Source organism: Carcharhinus amblyrhynchos, chromosome 12, assembly GCF_965287045.1.
Source record: "Carcharhinus amblyrhynchos chromosome 12, sCarAmb.v2.hapA, whole genome shotgun sequence".
NCBI classification, from domain to species: domain Eukaryota; kingdom Metazoa; phylum Chordata; class Chondrichthyes; order Carcharhiniformes; family Carcharhinidae; genus Carcharhinus; species Carcharhinus amblyrhynchos.
Window position 1 is genome coordinate 15,545,168 of NC_137335.1, and position 22,540 is coordinate 15,567,707.

The 22,540-nt window shown below is 43.8% G+C and overlaps 1 protein-coding gene across 1 annotated transcript in view; it reads right to left on the reverse strand.

The window, feature by feature from the left end:
* Nucleotides 1-22,120, reverse strand: part of akap12b (A kinase (PRKA) anchor protein 12b) — an 88,903-nt gene extending 66,783 nt beyond the window's left edge. Inside the window, exon 1 of the mRNA XM_080200108.1 lies at nucleotides 21,922-22,120. Coding sequence (XP_080056234.1) covers nucleotides 21,922-22,032 — 111 coding nt within the window. The 5' untranslated portion in view covers nucleotides 22,033-22,120. The remainder of the gene's footprint in view (nucleotides 1-21,921) is intronic.
* Between the last annotated feature and the right edge of the window lie 420 nt (nucleotides 22,121-22,540).

The window sequence follows — 22,540 nt, forward strand, 5'->3', positions numbered from 1 at the left end:
AACACAGCAGAAAAGGGTCACCTGGTTTAAGGGGCCAATTAGGACTAAGTGGGTAATGACCCCAGGGGGTGGAGTCCTACCTTAGGCAGAAGACGACGGGGGCAGCTGCTAGCTTTGGCACAGCTCGCCCACAATCTGTTCCTCAGTCTCTGATTGTGCATCATTGCACCATGGTGGTGGAAAGCGAGAGAGAGATAGGAGAGTGGAGATGAAAGGATCCCTACGATGCAGAGGATGAAGGAAGGAAGCCATTCAGCCCATCAAGTCTGCAGCGACTCTCCAGGCCCACCCTCCTGCCTTGTCCCCGTACCCCAACATATTTACCCTGTTAATTCCCCAACCTACACATCTTTGGACACAAAGGGCAATTTAGCACGGCCGACCCACCTAACCTGCACATTTTTGGAGTTTGGGAAGAAATCCGTGCAGACACAGGGAGAATGTGTAAACTCCACATGGTCACCCAAGACTGGAATTGAACCCGGGTCCCCAATGCCCTGAGACAGCAGTGCTAACCACTGGGCCACTGCGCTTGTACAAGTCCAGTAAATGAAGAAACCAGAAGGAAGCAAGCTCGATAGGTTATGGTGCAGTTGAACAGACAAGGAAGCGCCCTGAATAAATGATTAAAGATGGAGAAAGTGGAAAACGTAGTTACAAGTGGCCTTCAAGCTCACGGAGGGATCAAAATGAGTTGAAGCCAGAAAGGATGGCAAAGAATAGTGGAAGGATTTAATGATCCACCTGAATTATTAACACAGGAACTGAAGCACAAGCAAAGGAGAAGCGATAATGAGAAGTCACAAGCTAAATATAGACAGAACTATATGTAGGAAAGGAAATGACTGAATCCATTCAGGAAGATTCAATAATCTCTTCAAGAGAAATGGAGTAGGCCACAACTGAGTTAATTGAGTTACAAGTCGGAACTAATGCAATGATCTTCAGCCAACAAGTACATGGTGACAATGGTAATAGGAAGCATCTTGACAATGACCATTGTAACTACCAGTTAGCCTAACAGGGGAGAATGGAAAGACTATGGGGAAAGAGCAAGTAAGTGGAACTAAGATAGCTCAATGAGCTAACATGGGCACAAAGACCATTTGGCCCATCTTCCATGCTACATCATTCCATGTTCCTGTCATGGTCAGAAGGAGGCAGGGTGGGTGATGGAGAGCCTTTGGAAATAGTAGAGAAAGATCCCATGGTACTAGTTTGAGCAGGGGAATTGTCCTCGGCAACATGTATCTCTAACTTCATGGACATGTTATCTGGCCATTTACTGTCTATGGGAGCTGTGTTTAACAACACTTTGGAAATAATTAGTTGTCTGTTGGCATTTTTATGATGTCTTTGCTCTGTACTCTCATTTCCTTCACTTTCCCAGGAATCACAAAGCCCTATTTGTCATTAGCCATGTTAATCACACCCCTTACTCAGAGATTATACCCTCTGGTATAATCCCACATGGGGAAAACAACCTCTCAGCATCAGGCGGGGAAGTGGGGGGGGGGGGGCAAGCTCAGATGGATCTTTGGTTTTGGGGGGCAGAGGGGGTCTGATCGCAAGGGGGGGGGGGGGGGGTTTTGGATTGTGGGGGCGGGTCTGCGAAGGGTGTTCGAGGGGAATGGGCTTCGGAGGTTCCCCTGCACAATACGCACCCGCTTCGGATTTTTATTCTGCAGGTTGGTAACAGCACGGATCCGAAGACGGTACAGTGGGATTTGGTGGTAGAGTTGGGCACACAGTTCATTAAGTCGATTTAAATACACGCTAATGCATTTAAAATCATTGGGCTGCCTGATTGGGGCGCGGACCAGATCCGCACCCAAACCGGGTGTCGGTAAAGGCGCGATCTGCTCGTTTTTCGGGTGCAGATCGTGTTACAGGCCCAATGCCTGAATTTACTGTGATTTTGCGCCCATTTCAGGTCCTAAGTGGCAATTTAGCATAGCCAACCATAACCCACACACCTTTGGACTGTGGGAGGGAACCAGAGCAAACCCACGCACAGGGAGAACATACAAACTCCATACAGATAATGACCCAAGCCAGACCCCTGACGCTGTGAGGCAGCAGAGTTAACCACTGTGCCATCCCAAGAGAAAGATCAAAGGCAGAGTCAGTTCCTCAGATGTCCAAGAACCAACAACTTGCATTTAGATAGCACCTATAACGTAGTAAAACATTCCAAAGTGTTTCACAAGAAATGTTATGAAATAATATTTGACACAGAGCCCAGGTTTCTTCCCAAACTCCAACATGTGACCAAAATCTAATTGAGCATAAAGACAGATGCTTTGGAGGAAATTCCAATGATGAGATCCCAGAAAGCTGAGGGCAAGCTCAATAATGGAGCAATGCAAAGCAACAATATGCAAGAGGCCAGAATTGGAGGAACGTAGAGATCTTTGGACAATCGTAGGACCTGAGAAGGTTCCTCGGCCATGGAGAGATTAGAAAACTACTGAGCATTTAAAACAGTGGCTGTCAAGCTGGAGATAATGTACCCAAATTCCATTTGTGCATACAAGTTAGGATAAAGGCAAACCACTTTAAGAAAGGTAATCAGTACAAGAAATAAGCTAAATAGCTCAATTCAGAGGTCCAGCAAAATTATAACATGAACTTAGTAACTAAAACCCCTAGAGTTAAAACGTAGAGAACTCAGAAGCAAGCACCATCTCCAAGAGCCAGAAGGCTAGAGAAGTGGATTGACCTTTGATCCACAAGATAGTTAGACTGTTTTGTTTGAGGGTTATTGGCCTTTTCACCCCAACCATAAGGCTTAAATTGACAGCATGCGACCGTCATTGGGTCATGTGGGGTAGAATCCATGTGACTCCAGTTCAGAATGCTGACTAAATTAAGTTATTATGTTAAACCAACTAAATGCCAGCCTTTTCCAATTCCAGAGACTAGTGTACTGTGAGACAACTAATCTGATAAGGAATGTTTCACATGCAATTCATTTCTCCATCTTCAGCAAACTGGAGAGAAAACATGTTTTGACTAACACTGCATTTCATTCAGCCTGTTGGGACTGTTTCCCCTCCCCCCCATTTGTTGTCGTGGTAAATTGATGAATTGTAACCTGCAACTTCCCTTCACAGTGGGGTTAAATGAAGAACCTTTACCACTCACAAAAAGACCATTGGTTGCTTAGCAAGTGAAAAGGCACCCAACAAGGGTAGAATTCCAGCCAAATTACTCAAGCAAGGAAGTCCCATCTGCTGCCACACCTTCATTATCATTTTTCACTGTTGGTACATAGGCTCCACCCAAAGCACATACGTGACAACTTACATGGGTTAGACCACAAAACATAGAAGCAGAATTAGGCCATTCAGTCCACTGAATGGCAGAGCAGATTCACTCATGGCTGATTTTTTTTCACCCCCAATCTTCTGCCTTCTCCCCATAAACTTTGATCCCCTATCTCGGTCTTAAAGACATTCAATGACCTGGCTTCCACACCCTGTGGCAATGGTTCCACAGATACGCCACCCTCTGGCTGAAGGACTTCCTCCTCGTCTCAGTTTTAACAGAGCATCCCCTCAGAGGTTCTGGCCTTGAATTCTGGTCTCTCCCACTAGTGGAAACATCCTCTCCATGTCTGCTCTATCTAGGTGTCTCAGTATTCTAAGTTTCAATTAGATCCCCCCTCATCCTTCTAAACTCCATCAAGTTATCTCAGGCCCCTTAGCATCCCTGAACACCTTCATTAGGGCCAAGCTTCTCGAAAGTCATCTACTTGCAGACTGAGAGCACCCAGAAGCACAGTGCATCTTCTGTGTTGGCAGATCTGCAAGTGGACATAATCTTCTCCATACATCAGCTACAAAAGGAGTGTAGTGAATAGGATATACCAATTAAACACTAGGCAAATGTTCGATAAATTTCTTAGCTGTTATCCCCAGCTGCTAATTTTGCTTTGCAAGCCCTGGCAATTAGACCAAAAGAGGGGCTAACTCTAGTCTGTGTGGGAGATGGGGAAAAGGGCTAAAGTGCTGTTTTGGGGTGGAGTGAATGGGCGAGGCCCCTCACTGATACCTGACACAGGAGGAATTGGAGAAGTTTGGCTGAAACTGCAGTATGAAGTTTCACAACTCCAGGTTAAAGTCAAACAGGTTTATTTGGTAGCAAAACCCACTAGCTTTCAGAGCACTGCAAAAGTGGATTTGCTACCGAATAAACCTGGTGGACTTTAACCTGGTGTTGTGAGACTTCTTAGTGTTTACCCCAGTCCAACATTGGGGTATCTCCACATCACGAAACTGCAGTGACCAGAAACTCTTGCACGTTATGTTCTCGACCCTTTGAGAGACCACTTGCCCCATACTGGGACAAGCACAGATCCACATTTAGGCAAGCTAGTTACTTTGTAAACCAAATCCTAGTCACGTTAAAGCCATATTTGTGTAGCAGAATCCCCAATGAAGCTGAAGCCTCCTGGAACTAATATTGTGTCATTTGAAATCCTTCATAGGAAATTAATTGGCTGTAATGTTACAAGCACATAAAATAGCTTTTGTTCACACTTGTGAATTATACAGGTCGATCTATAACCTTAGGGCAGCACAGTGGTTAGCACTACTACCTCAATGACAGGGCCCTGGGTTCGATTCCCAGTTTGGATCACCGTCTGTGCAGAGTCTGAGAGAGACGTGCTGGTTAGGTGCATTGGTCATGCTAAATTCTCCTTCAGTGTACCCGAACAGCAATGAGGAGATTTTCACAGTAATCTCATTGCTTTGATAATATAAAGCTTACTCGTGACACTAATAAATATGATTTAGGTACTGAACACTGTCTCTGACACGGTCATGTTAGTTTTCAAGTATAAATATGGGGGTCACACTGGAAAATAGTTTGGGACAAGTTAAAATTGCAGTAAGAAAGCACACCAAACACAGCTTTGTTAACAAGGAATTCGAATGAGAGCATACAAAAGGCATGCTAAACTTTTGCAAATTACTGGATGAACTTCAGCAGAAGAGATGTGTACAATTCTCCACATTATCTTAACATCCTTCCTGATGCACACTGGAGGAGAGGTTGAGATTTCAGTAGAGAAGGGAATATAGTAAGAGAAATTCAAAGTGAAGGAGTTTTGATAGAAACTTTCTTCTGGCAATTAGTTTTAAGTCCATTTATTAGTGTCACAGTAGGCTTACATTAACACTGCAATGAAGTTACTGTGAAAATCCCCGAATCGCTACACTCTTGATGCCTGTTCAGGTACACTGAAGGAGAATTTATCATGGCCAATTCACCTAATCTGCACATCTTTGGCGTGTGGGGGAAACCCATGCAGACATGGGGAGAACGTGCAAACTCCACACAGTGACCCAAGCCAGGAATTGAACACAGGTCCCTGGCACTGAGGCGCAGCAGTGTTAACCACTGTGCTACCCCAATGCAGAACCAGAGGATCCACTATCTCCACTACAGGTCCAAAGCTAATATGTCTACAACCAGAGGTCGCAGATTTAAAATAATTGTCAAGGGAGAGAAAATATTCTTCCAAGGGTGAAGATTTGGAATGTACTATATTATAGTACGGTTGAATGAAATTCCATGGACAATTTCAAAAACGAATCAGACATTTACTCAAAGGACTAATTTGCAGGATTTGGGGCAGGGGAGTGATTGGAGACATGGAATTAAATTGGACACCTTGTTCAACAGGATGGCCTCATTCTACACTTGAAGATTCTCTTGTTCTGTTGTCAGAGATAAGCCAGAATACTACAATAACATTGTCACTGCAGCAATACAGCCCAGTTGATGACTGGTAGGTTTATGCCAGGAGTTGGTACTAATACTTGGTAAATAAGCCCTTTTCCAGAGGGTAAACTTTTGCATTTTCTACCAGAAGTGTAGAAGGTTTTTGTTGTTCTACTTACTAACGGTCAACAGACTATGCCTCTTAGCATCCATAAGCCTGGTCAGTGCAGAACTAGAGGATTCACCATCTCCAATACAGGTCTAGAGCCAAACAGGCCATTCCAAATGGAAAGTACACAGAAAAATAGGATGCTGACCACATAGCACTCCACTAACCCTGAACACCATTTCTAAAGCTTATGGTGAAGTGTCTTATACTGGTGTTTTCAAGCTGCCCCTGGCACGCAGTAATTACATTTTCCAGTTGTGTAAAATCTCTTCTGGACTTCCAAGACTCAAACCTTTTGTTTGCCTTAGTAAGCAAGTGGTTAGCAGGTACAAGGAACTAACACCGCAAAGTATGCCTCACTGCCATCAGTGGCAAGAGAGCAAAGGGCCCCAATTTACTTCCTTGTCAGCCTCTGTAGTACCAAAGGCAATACCAGAGCTAACTAGCACACAGCAAGATCACCCAAACAGCAGGAAGCTTTGATTGGTTGGGGAAATGAAGAAATTTAACATGACCCCAGCAAAAAGAGACAGCAATGAAAAGTAGCGCTCGGTATATAATGATTAAGCTAGTTTCTTTATTAGTCACAAGTAGGCTTACATTAACACTGCAATGAAGCTGTGAAAATCCTCTAGTTGCCACATTTGGCACCTGTTCGGGTACACTGAGGGAGAATTTAATGTGGCCAATGCATCAAACTAGTACATTGTTCACAGTGTGGGGAAATAATGAATATTGTTCAGAAGGATACTAGGGAGAACAACCTTGTTCTTGAAAATAGTGCCATAGGGTCATTGTACACCCACCCCCACCCCATACAAGGGCACAGATGAAAGTCCCAGTTTAACATTTTATGAGAAGATACCTCCAATATCCAGTATCAGGAGCATCAGTTTGCATTCAACTCTTTGGAATTCAAACCCACAATCTTGTGACTCAATGACTTAAGGCAGCATTGCTCTCACCTCCAACACTATTTAAATACAAGTTAAATTGTTGAAAATGAGTCCATTTGCACACTGTATATTCTGCAGTCATAAATTCTTCATGCCATTTATAATAAGTGCCACATACGCAATGAATGTAAGCTGCTGCAAAGGAATCTTGATTTATTATTGTCACGTATATTGTGATACAGTGAAAAGTATTGTTCCTTGCAGATAAAGCATACCACTCATTGAGAAGACAGTTGCCTGCGTTGGACTGGGGTGGGCACAGTAAGGAGTCTCACAACACCAGGTTAAAGTCCAACAGGTTTATTTGGAATCACAAGCTTTCAGAGCACTGCTCCTTCATCAGGCACGTGGGAGTTGGGTTCACAGACACGGGATATATAGACAGAGGCAGAATTGCAAGATAATGGTTAGAATGAGTGTCTTTCCAGGTAACCAAGTCTTTACAGGTACAGACAATGCGAGTGGAGAGAGGGATAATCACAGGTTAAAGAGGTGTGAATTGACTCAAGCCAGAATTAGTAGGACTTTGCAAGCCCAGGCCAAATGGTGGGGGTTACACATTTGTGTGACATGAACCCAAGATCCTAGTTCATAGAGAAGGAAAGGAGAGAGTGCAGTATGGGACAGAAGGACTTAGTGCGTATCTGCCAATCCCTGGAGGAACCTTTATTGACCAACAGTACACAGTGCAAGTAGGTTATGGAGAAACCCCACAAAACACAAGTTAGAACACAGCTAGAAAACTGCATTCACTTCTGATCGCTGCATCAGAAGGATGTGATTGTACAAGGAAACCAATGGAGATTCATTGGGGATGATGACATTCTCTTTGGCAAATCAAATAAATCAAATTATACAAACATAAGAACATAAGAACAGAAGAAATAGGAGCAGGAGTAGGCCATCCAGCCCTTCGAGCCTGCCCCGCCATTCAATAAGATCATGGCTGATCTGTCGCTGCTCAGTTCCACTTTCCCGCCCTCTCCCCATAACCCTTAATCCCCTCTCCTATCAAAAACCCATCAACCCGCGTCTTAAAAATATTTAGCGAGGCAGCCTCCACCACTTCAACGGGCAGAGAATTCCAGAGATTCACCACCCTTTGAGTGAAGAAGTTCCTCCTCAACTCCGTTCTAAACCGCCCCCCTTTTATCTTGAGGCTGTGCCCCCTAGTCCTATTGTCTTTTTTGAGCGGGAAGAGTCTTTCCACCTCTATCCTATCCATCCCATTCATCATCTTATACGTAAACTTATATATATATATATATATATATATATATATATATAAAATAAAAACTTATATAAACTTATATCTTAAGCTGAGGGATGAAGTAAGAGGAGCAGCTCCTTAAAGAGTGGGTGGGCCCAGAAATCACCCTAAACCTTAGAGCATAAAAGGAAATTTAAAATATCAAAAATAAAATGGGGTCTGTAGTATACCTTGCCAGGAATGCAGAGTTTCAGCTATAACGAAAGATTGGACAGATTAGGGTTATTTTCTTTGGAACGGTAGAGACTGCAGACTTTTAATTTGAGGTGCATAAAATTACATAGGAACTGAATGAAATAAACATGAAGGACTTGCTTTCATTAGCAGAGGGGTCAATAACCATGGTGAGGCAGATTAAATTTAAAATAATTGGTGAAAGGATTAGAGGGAATTAATAAGCATTTTCTTTCACACCCAGGATCTGGAATATACTGCCTCAGAAGGGAGCGAGAGATTTTGGCACATTTACAAAATATATTGGATGGGGCTACTGACTAAGATTTGGAAGGTGGGATTAATCTTAACCATTCTTAGACTATCACAGACAATGGACCAAATGACCTGGTGCTGTCATAAATATTCCTGGATAAACTGGTCCCAGTGAAAGTTGATTTCTCCACTGGTGGGAACCGCTAATTGCAGAGCAATGAGTCTACACTGACAATTTCAATTATAAATGTTGAATAGGAGTTTATAATGGAAATCTGACATGAGTGTGAGACCCAAGACAGGATAAGACATCTTACCCTGACATAACAGCAAGCATTCACAAGGCCAGCACTATCCAACTGTAATGGACAAGATGCCAATATTCCAGATTGCTTTTATTCCACTTTTCCATCATCACTTCTTTCTTGCCCTCTGCCTCATTTTGATTTACAAAGTTATATTACATTTACAGAAATTATAATAAAGCATCAGTGCCTGTCAGTGTTTTCAATTTCACTTTAGAGAAATTGTCATTCCATTTACCCCATCCTCATTTAAAACCAACTCACAAGGAGCAGGGATCCCAAAGATTTCCATGGGAATCCTGGAGGACCATACCACTAGGGACACAAGCACCTAAACACTGTGCCACCCCATCTAATTTAATGGATTGAAATTCATCAAACTTAACTTGGACATGACAATGTCCAATTCTCTTCGAGGTCTACAGTTATTGAATAAAGGCTCTATTGAAGATGCTACTACGATGTGGCTTTATATGCCCTTCTCTGATCGGAACCTTCAACACACCTGACAAAGGAACAGCGTTTCCAAAAGCTTGTGGGATTACTGTCAAATAAACTGGTTGGACTTTAATCTGGTATTGCGAGACTTCTTACTGAAGTTACTATTAAACAGAGATCCTGCAACCCCATCATAACCCCTCTCCCAGGAGAACAGCAATGACCCCACACTGGAAGGAGAACAAACTTGGTGCCCAAAGGCACGATTCTAGCAGCAGAGGGAAGACAGTCTCCCAATTACAAGAACACAAACTACCAGACTTCACACCTACTCAGCCATTTAATATGATCATGACTAAACTCCTACATCAGCTCTATTTTCACAATCTGCATAATCTTTGATTCACTTAGAGCTCAAGGATCTTAATCAACTTTAGTCTTGAACATACTTAACTAAGCATCAACAGACCTTTGGGGTAGGGATTCCAGTCTCCAATGGAATTTACTTTTGAGTTTAGCCCTGAAAAAGGTTTGCCGAATCACCACCACAGTGACACAGAAACCTTATAACAGCATCCACCAATGCCTAGAAGCACTTTCCCAATCTCAGCGCTGTACAACAAATGTCACTGCTTAACAAGCAGCAGTGGAGGACGACTATACAGCCAACCTTCCTACCCCAACATTCATGCTTTGCTATGGTCACAACCTAACTTTCATTCTGTTATCAGGGCAATCTCCAAAAGCAACTCAAATCCAACTATTCTCAACAGCCCTGGCAGAGTTCTCAAACAAAGTTTAAAGTGTATTTATTAGTGTCACAAGTAACATTGATGTGGAGATGCTGGCAGTGGACTGAGGCAGGCACAGTAAGTAGTCTCACAACACCAGGTTAACGTCCAACAGGTTTATTTGGAATCATGAGCACTGCTCCTTCATCAGGCAAGTGGAGAGGTACGTTTCACAAATACAGCATATATAGACAAAGACATAATTGCAAGATAATGGGTGGAATCTTTGTAAATAATTAAGTCTTTACAGGTATAAATAGTGCGAATGAAAAGGGGATAATCACAGGTTGGAGAGGTGTGAATCATCTCAACATTAACACTGCAACAAAGTTACTGTGAAACTCCGTGTCAACATACTTGGCACCTGTTAAATGCACAGGGGGAGAATTAAACATGGCCAATGCATCTAACCAGCGTGTCTTTTGGACTGTGGAAGAAACCAGAGCACCCAGAAGAAACCCAATGCAGACACGGAGAATTTGCAAACTCTGCACAGTGACCCAAGCCAGGAATTGAACCCGAGTCTCTGACGCTGAGAGGCAGCAGTGCCAACCACTGTGCCAGAACTGATGCTACGCAAAGGTTACAGAACAGAAATCCAACAACACAAATGATTCTCAAAGCACCAGGAGTTTAAGTTTCATGTTGTAGCCTGCCATCTTAATTAAAACTTGAAATATAAAGAAGAGCACTTGTCACAGCCTCAGCTATTGAAGGCCTGGTTTGTAAATAGTTACAAAGAAAAAAGTCCTCCAAAAGCAAATGGAGTTATCTAAGACTGCAAGCAAGTTAATCTAAATATCCTGCCAAGTTGTAAATACTACATGACAGTGTGCAGATCGGATAAACAGTGAGCAAAAGTCATTCCAAAAAAGCTGCAGCCAGTTTAGAAGCTATAATTCAGTGTTTACATTCTGAAATCACCCAGTGTTAGCCAAAAGCACAGAACTCAAAAAGGTTTACACTCAGGTTTAGTATGCCAGTGCTTTAGACTCGAGTGTCTGAAGGACTCCACAATGATCGAGTAGGCACATTTGTCTAGTGTGACAGGAAGGTGTAGCACACACACCAGCATACCCTAAAGGGACTCAGTTAAAGAGGAGACTGGAGTGTATTTTTTTTTAAATAAAGTCAGTGGTATCTCAAATCTAAATTGTTACCAAGTTCCATCCACCTATTTTTTTTTGACCTACACTGGCTTCTGGACCAACGCCTTGCATTTAAAATCTTCATCCACATGTTCAAATTCACTCCAATGGTCTCCTTCACTTCCCTTCTCATCACATCTCCAACCTCATCCACAAACTTCACAATTTTTGACCTCCAACACAGCCCCAATTTTTGTTTTGCAACAAAAGTGGAGGGACTGCGCCTTCAGCTGCTAGACCCTATGCCAGTTGTGGACAACATGCCACCAGGAGGCCACATGCGGCCCATCCAAATTCTGAATGCGGCCCACGAGACATTTTGTTGTCCGTTAGACACATGCAGGGTAGCCACATTCTGCTGATTTTTGACTGTTGCTTTTTTCCTACCAGTGTGATATGCAAGTAAAGCAAGGTGCATGCTGACTGCACACAACGTGGGGCAACACAGTGGTTAGCATTGCTGCCTCAGCACTAGGGTCCCAGGTTCGATTCCAGCTTTGGGTCACTGTGTGGAGTTTGCACATCCTCTCCGTGTCTGCGTGGGTTTCCTCCAGATGATCTGGTTTCCTCCTACAGTCCAAAGGTGTGGTTAGGTTGATTGGCAATGCTAAATTGCCCCTTCATGTCAAGGGGACTAGGTGGGCAAATATGTGGGGTTATAGGAATAGAGCCTGGGTGGAGACACAATGGGCCAAATGGCCTCCTTCTGCACTGTAGGCTCTATAACATTGACAGAGCTGTGTGCTCCATCTCCAAAGTGCAAATTTTTATTGTTTTCACTTTTGAAGTTCTCTATTGAACATAAACAATTAAGCATTTTCTATTACATGTGTATTAAAATGTATTTAATCTTATTCCTGGGGTCATGGTTGGTGAAGAAGCTTGATTTCAATCTTGCAGCTCACTGATATGAAGGGTGGCCATTCATACGGCCCGCTCACAAGCTTTGATTGCCACCATTTCCCTAAACTCTGGAGTTTGCTTCCATAAATTCACTGCCTCTGCTCTTAAGAAGTTCCTTAAAACACTCCCTGGGATATTTAAGGGCAGACTGTTGCATAATGGCAACGTCACTAGACTAGCAAACCACAGACCCAATTGAATGCTCTCAAAAGAGGGATTCAAATAACACCATAACTGTAGACTCAATTAATAAAACAAATATGAACATAAATCTATCTTCAGTAATGGTGACCATGAAACTATCAACTGTCATAAAGACCCACCTAAGTCAGGAGTCATTTAGGGAAACAAATCTGCCATCTTTGTCGAAATGTGACTCCAGGCGCACAGCAATGCGGTTGATTTTTTAACAGCCCTCTGAAGTGTTCAGTTCAGGGGCAATTAGGGATGGGCAACAAGCATTGGCCTCAACAGCGACATCCATAACCCATAGAAGAATCTTTAAAATCTTCTGCGACTCAGTTGTCCGACGGCCACCCTGTGAAGCGTCTTGGGAGGACAGTCAAAAGGTGCTATATAAATGCAAGTCGATTAGAATAACAATGCACTGAGTGTAAGAGGTGGAATTACTGGAAGTGGAGGTCAAAAGAGGAGGCAGAAGGGGAGAGAATGAATTCCAGATCACGGGCTTAAGTAACTGAAAGTAATGTTGTCAATGGTCACTGAAGGTGTGCATAATTCAGGTCAGAGTAGGGAAGATTTGAAATTGGTGTTGCTTTGGAAGGGGGAAAAAAGTGTAGAATTTCCAGAAAGTTCTGACTAGGGTGAACACATCCAAGACCAGAAAAATGTAGAATGGCTCATACCTTGGCTATCTTTGCCAATAACATATTCAGCAGAAACTATCGTCTCCTTCCAGTTTTTAAACACGAGAGAGTGCACAAATGTTGTAAATTGCCCAGAAGGCCACATTTAACAACCAAAACTCTTGGCCAAACGGACAAGACTAAAATTAGTTGCAGTTTCGAAGACATTCTCTTCAAGACTGACTTGCTCGTGGATTCAGTTCAAACGCAATTTGATGGGAGACAAAATAGAACATGTACTGGAATTCTAATGAATATTAGAAGGAAAGGAACACTGCATGTTGCCTGGAGGAGGAGGAGGGGGGGGCGCGGTCGGCAGTCAAGCAGATTCCAAACAAGACTTATTTTTAAGCTGTAGGGAAATTACGAAGGCAGCTTCTTATTTTTAATAAAATGGAAGAGGTCATTGGAATTATATTGGACAAGAAAAAATTCCAGAATCACTGAAGCCAAAAGGTTATGAGAAAGGAATATAAAATCATTGAATCCCTACAGTACAACTCGGTCCATCGAGTTTGCACCGACAACAATCCCACCTGGGCCCTATCCCCGTAACCCTGCTCATCTCCCTGACACCATGGGGCAATTCAATGTAACTGGCACATCTTGGGAGATCTGCACCTCATCCAATAAAAATATATTTTAACCCCCAAAATCACCAATTTTCCCATTAAGTAAAGCTTCTGCACAATTAGATTTTGCTCAAACCAATGCGAACCCCAAAACTCCAATTTTAACCATAAATATGGCAGAATGGTTTAGGGATGCAGTTTTATATTACCAGGGACACCTTACACAAGGATTGATTGTCCTTTGATTGAGGAAACTGAGTGTATGAGAGAGACAGATTAAGATTAGATGACTACCTTACCACTGTGCCCATTTCAAAGATCCTCTGCATAGTTACAATCGGCAGACATCTAAACAGCCTGAAAAAGGGCATCTGTGGATCGAAGATCCAGCATCTGATACACACTAAATACCACACCTAGCTAAATCAAATTGAAAACATTGCTAAAATGTCACAAGCTTGGAAGATTGCAGTAAATTGAAGAGGTTAAAAGGGACTATCCTTCACACCCCTAGGTTAAAGCCACACTGATATATCAGCTGTCCATTGCTGCTAAGGCTAATTACTCAGTTAGAATATTGGAAACAGCACCACAAACATGTTGAAGTTCATGCTCCACACAAGCCTCCACCCATTCTAATTAATTCTTTGCCTCCCATGGCGCTTTTCCCCACACGTATACATTAAGCCTTCATAGAGTCCCTACAGTGCAGGAGGTGGCCATTCAGCCCATCAAGTCTGCACTGACTGCAATTTCACACCTATTCCCGTAACCCCACCATATTTACCCTCTAATCCCGACACTAGGATCAATTTAGCATGACCAGTCAAACCTAACCCACACACCTTTGGACTGTGGGAGGAAACAGGAGCACCTGGAGGAAACCCACGCAGATACAGGGAGAATGTGCAAACTCCACATAGACAGTCACCCAAGCCGGGAATCAAACCCAGGTCCCTGACGCTGAGACAGCAGTGCTAACCACTGTGCTGCCCTATAATTGCTATCTGTTTCAACCACTTCATTTTGAGAACTACACTTCGGAAGAACCCTCTGTATATTCGCTGACTCCAAGTAAGGAGCCGTCTACAGTTATCCCAGCTGCTGTACTGCAAACTGCACTGAGTTGTAAAGTGAAGACACTTTAAACCCCAGCCAGCGAGATGGGTGTTTTAATTTCTTCCTTCCTCTCTTTGCTCCCAGGGGAGCAGGGCAAAAAGGAAGAAGGGGAAGGGTCATGAGAATGCCTGCATTCACACTAAAGAAACTGGGCCGTGAGTGGTTAGTTGCACTTTTTCTTAAATATCGTGTGGCCACTCAGGCACATATGGCATGTCTGAAATACGGAAAGCCCCTATACTGCTTCAACACTGACAACTTCAAAGTCCTTTTGGGAGAAGGGGGTGTGAGAGTGGAGTAGTAAGGTTGACACGATTGGCACACCCTACAAGACAACCTTTTACTTGCAGGTGTTTAGCAGCACAGGTACACATCATTCAGCTCAGTATCACGGAATCCCTAAAATACAGAAGGAGACCATCCAGCCCATCGAGTTTGCACTGACAACCCTGATTCTATCCCCATAACCCATATATTTACCCTCCTAACCCCCTGACACCGGTCAATTTATCACAGCTAATCAACCTAACCAGCATATCTTTGGACTGTGAGAGGAAACCCACAAAGACATGGGGAGAATGTGCAAACTCCACACAGGCAGCAACCCGAGGTCTGAACTGAACCCAGGTCCCTGGCACTGTGAGGCAGCAGTGTTAACCATTTTACTACCGTGCCACCCACATCATTCACACATAATTCAGCCCATTAGATCCGTACCAACGATTATACTAAACACAAGCCCCTCTCATCCTAACCCTGTCAGCACGTCGTCCTATCCCTTCAGGCACTTCTCTAGCTTCTCCTTGAACATACCCAAGCTATGCCATCTCAACCGCTCCAATGTGCTATCAGTTCCACATTCTAACCACTGAAGGAAACAGGTTTCTCCTGAACTACCCATTGGATTTATAGTAACGATTTTGTATCTACATCGAAGTCAGGCTCTGCAGGAGCAAACTTGGGAAAACACTTCTACCACAAAAGATGGTAGACACTTTGGGACTCTATTCACACCATTTGATGCAAGACTGGAGTGTTAATTTTAAATCAGACATTGATAGATATGTTCTAAAAGCGTGAAGGGATGGGGGGCAAAAGTGGGTACGTGCGCTGGGATTCTGGCACCATAGGAATCGAAGCGGATGAAGGGCAGACACTGGGGATGTCCGTCAAGCGAGGCTGTAAAATCCAGCCCGTGGAATTAAATCGCAGATAAGCTACGATCGAGGGATTGAAGGGGAGGGATGGTGGTTAGGGGCAGAACTGGCTCTTAAGAGAAGTGACACAGACTTGATGGGCCAAATGGCCATCTGAACTGCAAGCATTCTGTGATTCTATTCCAGTTATGGGCCCTCATTATGGATTTCCTAGCAGTGGAAGTTCCATAACACCTGCCTTATTGAGCCCCCTCTTAACTTTAAAGACTTCCAGCAGATCACCATTAGGGGAAAATTAATAAACCACTGACCACACCAAAAGCAATCCTCCCTTTTTAAAGACTAGGATCAACATCTAGTCTTTTAAGAGGTGAGGCACAGATAGATGGCCTCACACGTCAAGACTCAGTAAGGCTCAGACATGGTAAAGGAGGCAATAAAAACTCTGAACGGAAGCGGCTCTACAGTTACACTGTGCTACTTGATTAGAATGACTGAAAATATGGGAACACAGGCCAAGAAATTCTGGGTGCTAAATCTAGGCTCCTGCACATCCTATTTCCTTCACTCTGTTGTCAATTCCCTTGCTAAGCCTCTCCTCCTTAATAATGCACTTTAAAATGTATCTCTATCATTGGCGGTGTCAAATTTTGTCCAACAACACTCCTGTGAAGTAATTTGGCCCATTTTATTGTGCAAGCTATTGTTATTGAAAAGGGGAGAAACAGCCTATCATATAGTGCTGCTTCAGGCTCCATGCTTCTCTACAGAAGTTCATAGTTAGTAGTAATATCTCAGGCCAGTTAAACTAATTAATCCAGCCCACCCACAAGTCCCAATTTTTTTTAAAAACACAAATTTTCTACAGTTAGAGAAAATTACATTGCATTATTGTAATGAAACAACGCCTCTACTTTCTCAGAGGAGAAAGGAAATTTGGTAGGTCAACTATGACTCATCAACTTTTACAGATGCACCATAGAAAGCATTTTTTCTGGTTGTATCACAGCTTGGTATGGGCTTCTGTTCTGCCCAAGTCCAAAGGAACTACAAAGGTCGTGAATGTAGCTCAGTCCACCACTCAAACCAGCCTCCCATCCACTGACTCTGTCTACACTTCCCACTGCCTTGGCGACCCCATTCACCCCAGACATACCCTCCCCCCTTCTTCTGTCAGGAAAAAGATACAAAAGTCTGAGGTCAACAGACTCAGAACAGCTTCTTCCCTACTGCCAGACTTTTGAATGGGCCTACTTCGCATTAAGTAGGCCTTTCTCTGCATCCTAGCTATGACTAACACTACATTCTGCACTCACCTTTCCTTCTCTATGAATGGCATGCATTGTCTGTATAACACAGAAGAAACAATACTTGTCACTGTATACAAAACATGTGGCAATAATCAAATTTTGCCAAGCTACTTTTTTAAATAAGTTTGGGGCTGAGGGATTGGGAGAATGGTTACAACACTCCTATGAAATTTCCATCTACCTAGTCTTCCATCAAATTGAGAAGGGTATAGAAATTTGTTCCAGTTTGTACAGCTGCCTTCACAAGGTGCAGTTAACATTAGAGAAATCTTGCCTCAGAAGGCGGTTGCTTCAGCCCCACATTCTTGGCCAACAATCGAGGGGTGTTCTGTTCTTTCGATGTGGCATTAAATGAAGTTCCGCTACTCAAGAGGATTAATCGAGTTAATTGGCCAACATTTGAGACACATCAAGAAAAACAAAATACTGCGGATGCCAGAATCTGAAACTAAAGCAGAAGCTATGAGGAGAGGCTGAATAAACTAGGCTTGTACTCGTTAGAGTTTAGAAGAATGAGGGGAGATCTCATTGAGACGTATAAGATGATGAATGGGATGGATAGGATAGAGGTGGAGAGACTCTTCCCGCTCAAAAAAGACAGTAGGACTAGGGGGCACAGCCTCAAGATAAAGGGGAGGCGGTTTAGAACGGAGTTGAGGAGGAACTTCTTCACTCAAAGGGTGGTGAATCTCTGGAATTCTCTGCCCGTTGAAGTGGTGGAGGCTGCCTCGCTAAATATTTTTAAGAAGCGGGTTGATGGGTTCTTGATAAGAGAGGGGATTAAGGGTTATGGGGAGAGGGCGGGAAAGTGGAACTGAGCCACAACAGATCAGCCATGATCTTATTGAATGGCGGGGCAGGCTCGAAGGGCTAGATGGCCTACTCCTGTTCTTATGTTCTTAAAATGCTGTAAAATCTCAGCAGGCCTGACAGCGTCCGTGGAAAGAGAATAGAACCAACGTTTCGAATCTGGATGACCTTTCTCAGGAGCTCTATTCTCTCTCTATAGAGATGCTGTCAGACCTGAGATTTTAAGGCATTCTGTTTTTATTTGAAAGACTGCACAAGATGCACATTTGTCAACACAACAAGACATGCAACAAAATAATTAGTTACCCATGAAGCTGAGGTACAATAAGGTGGAATTTTTTGTTATGGGAACTTGCTGTGCGCAATTTGGCTGTTGCATTGGGCCAAGCAAGTCTGTCAGGTGTTTTGGAATGTCACATCAAAAGAATGATAGTCTCTACCACCCCAATACGTATAAAATCCAATTTGCTTTTAGACAGTTTGCATCTGAACTGTCAACTTTAGAACTCCATGAAGATGTCCAGAGTTCTTAGATTAGGCAGCACGGTGGCACAGTGGTTAGTATTGCTGCCTCACAGCACCAGGGACCCGGGTTCAATTCCAGTTTCAGGGCATTGTGTGTGGAGTTTGCACGTTCTCCCTCTGTCTACGTGGGATTCCTCCAGGTGCACCAATTTTCTCCCACACTCCAAAGATGTGCAGGTTAGTTTGATTGGCTGTGCCAAATTGATCCAAGTGTCAGGGGGATTGACAGGGTAAATATGAGAGAACTACAGGATAAGTGCTGGGTGGGGTTGTAGCCAGTGCAGACTCAATGGGCCAAATACCTCCTTCTGCATTCTATGACTCACAGCTAACAGTCTCCATATTCAACCAAAAACACACACCCATCGTTTTGCAGGTCTCATTCCAACACCTATTGGTGTTCTTCTACAATCATCCTCGGTTTAACAAGTCCCCTTATTTTGTCAGCAAATAATGCAGGAAAAAAATATAGCTGCCCAGGTACAGAAAATCAATTAAAAGCTAGTTCCCAGGTGCAGAAAGTAATCAAAATGGTGGATGGACAGAAATCTCAAAGAAATGAGAAGTGGGAGGAGGTTATCCTTCAGTTGTATAGAACCTTAGTCAGACCCCCATCTGTTGTACTGTACATCACATCTGGAAGGACATACAGATTCAGGAAAGGATGCAGCATCAATTCATCAGAATCAAACACAGGCTTAATGTTCAGTTCTACTTCCTTGAGTGAAGATGATGGAGGGTTGATCTAATAGATATAAAGAAAGGATTCAGTAGCACCTTCCCATTCTGATGAAAGGTCATTGATCTAATCATTAACTACATTTATCACTCCATGTTCACTAATCTCATTCTGGATTATAGATAGACCCCAGGTGGTTACTCTTGATCCAGGTAAAACTAAATCAGTCTGTAATTTCCTGGCTCGATTATCCACTTTTCTTAATAAGTTTACCCCTCAAGTTTTTCAGCACACAGTTTCTGTGGAGTGTTTTGGGGCTAAAATAATCCTTCTTTCTCGCCTTGGAGATGCACACCATCTGAGTTTAGCAACTTTCAATCCTTATACAGCTTAACCTTCACTTTATTACACACCCTCTTCAGGTGTCCCTAAGATTTCACTCCCCACATTTCCTCTGATACTCCCACAGCCCTACTTCACATTCCTCAAAAACTGAATGAAACATCTGTCACACATTATCCTCTTCACACACCCTACATACACCCCCCTTTAAAAAAAATCATGTTTTGTTCTATTTTTGGAACATTTATTTTACACCTTTATTCACAGTCACTGATTTATAGAATCTGCAGAGTGGTGACAGGCCATTTTTTTGCCCAACTGGTCAATTTTTATGTTCCAATCTTCCTCCCACATTACCTAATCTCACGGTACTGAGATCCTATTCCTTTCTCCTTCACACACACAGCTTCCTGTTAAATATCAACTAGCCTACCCACCTCCACCACCCCCAAATGGGTTTTTTTTTTAAAAACACACCCAGAGGAGAGGATACATTTAACCTTTAATGTATTTAAATATTTCCCTCACTACTAAACCAATGCTTAAATTGATCATCATCTCCAGCCAGAGATGGGGCCCCTTCCACCCACGGAAATTGGCATTTATGACTTGGAATTGTTTCCTACATATTACACGTCCTGAAGGGGATATTAAAACACAAAAGGACGTCAAAAGCTAAAATAAAAAAGCCCAGTAGCTGTGCAGTAAAAAAAAATCTCTACCCTATTAAAAATGTACATAGACACTCCTATAATTAGTAAAGTTAAGCGCACATTTAGTTTAATCTTATCAGAAAGGCCTTGCCCATCATTCCTGCTGCCCAGACTGGTGTCCCCTGACACCTTGTCCAATTCCAAATACTGACTGATACTGACAGGAATGTGGGAATACAAGATCCAGGGTGATAAAGCACTAATATTTGCAGCAGTTAGTTTTCCCGACACATTGCGCTCTAACAAAATGTTTATTGACAACTTTAACTTAAAGTCATGGGGGGAGGAGGAGGAGAGGGAAATTTGGTCAGGAGAGGGAGACAAAGTAGGGATAATGGATACTTGTTGGGATTTTCACAGTAACTTCATTGCAGTGTTAATATAAGCCTACCTGTGACACTAATAAATAAACTTACTCCAGTTGGCTTGGAATAAAAGCAGATGCTGAAATCCAAAACAAAAACAAAATGCTGGAAAAACTCAGCAGATCTGTGGAGAGAGAATAGAACCAACGTTTTTGACTCTGGGTACGCCTGTAAAGGGTCATCCAGATTCAAAACGTTGGCTCTATTCTCTCTCTATAGAGAAATTCAGATCTGCTAAGATTTTCCAGCATTTTCTCCAATTGACTTGGATATGGTTGTTATTCTCACCTCCCATCCCAGGTCTGGAAGGTTCAGCTTTTGATTTATAAATAACTTGAAGGGAGAAACACACAGAGAGAGAGGGCCACAAATACAATACAGGTTTGTTGATAGCATCTACTCCTCCTCGCCAACGTAGCTTTGCAACCTCCAAACGTTTGGCAATTGCCTAACAGACCTCGCCCTCTCATTCACACATCCCCTTGCTCCACAATACACTCCCAATATGGTCACAGAGCTTAAGTAATTCTATCCAGGCAAGTCTGCCCAAGCCACTGACTGAACTCTGTGTGGTGGGGAACATCTCTTTACTGAGTTTCTGCTCACTGGCCTGACAGAGGAGGGTAAGGGACAGATGAACTATATAATCCTGACAAAGAAATAAATGTCCTGAAGGGGATATTAAAACACAAAAAGGACATCAAAAGCTAAAACAAAAAAGCCCAGTAGCTGTGCAGTAAAAAAACAATGTCTACCCTATTCAGAATGTACATAGATGCTCCTATAGTTAGTAAAGTTAAGCTCATATTTGGTTTAATCTTATCAGAAAGGCCTCGCCATCATTCCTGCTGCCCAGACTGGTGTCCCCTGACATCTTGTCCAATTCCAAGTACTGACTGATACTGACAGGAATGTGGGAATACAAGATCCAAGGTGATAAAGCACTAATATTTGCAGCAGTTAATTTTCCTAATACATTGCGCTTTTTTTTTAAAAAAGAAAAGTTTACTGACAACTTTAACTTAAAGTCGGGGGGGGGGAAGGAGGGAGGAGGAGGGGGAAGAGTTGGTCAGGAGAGGCAGCGGGAAGAGGAGAGATAGGTGACCCTTCTCTAGCCCTGGGTTACTCCGGGGGGGGGGGGGGGGGGATTTGGGACTTTTGATCAGTGTCTGTAGAAGGATGCAGAAGACCTAACAATCTGGGGGGGGGGGGGGGGGGGGGCACCCCCCCCCGACAAGAGTGAGCCCCAGGATAGTTACCCCCTCCCTGAGCCCCCCCCTCACCCAGCACAACTCCTCACCCCCCCCCCCCTCACACTCACCCTGCGGTCCGCAGCAGCTGGGTGCTGCCTCTCCTGGTCGCTCGCCTCCCCGCTCGGGCTCTGCGTTGGGCTGGGCGGCTCCGCTTCCTGAGCCGACACTCCGGCTCCCATCTCCGGGCTCTGCTGCGGGAATCACTGGCGGCTAACGGGGGAGAGGGCAGAGAGAAAGTGGCTTCAAACACCGACACCTTCCGCTAATCAGCCCACAATGCCGCTCCTCCCCCCTCCCTCCACTCAACAACCCTCCCTACCGAGAGGGGTGTTACACCCTGCCTTCCTCCCTCTCCCCTACTCTGGGGGGGTCAGGCTAGACTTGTCCCTCTCTCCTGGGACTCAGACTGGGCTATCCCCTGGGAGTCAAGTTGAACTCTGTCCCTGTCTCCCTCTCCCCTGGGGACGGGGTGGGGGGTGATGATGGGCTGGATTGTATCCTTCTTCCCTAGGGAGGGAGGGGGGGTCAGGTTAAATTGTATCCCTGTCTCCTTCTCCCCTAGGGGAGATCAGGCTAGACTGTGTGCCTCTCCCCTGGGGGTCAGGCTGGACTCTGTGCCCCTATCTCCCTCTCCCTTAGGGGTCAGGCTGGACTCTGTGCCCCTGTTTCCCTCTCCCCTGGGGGTCA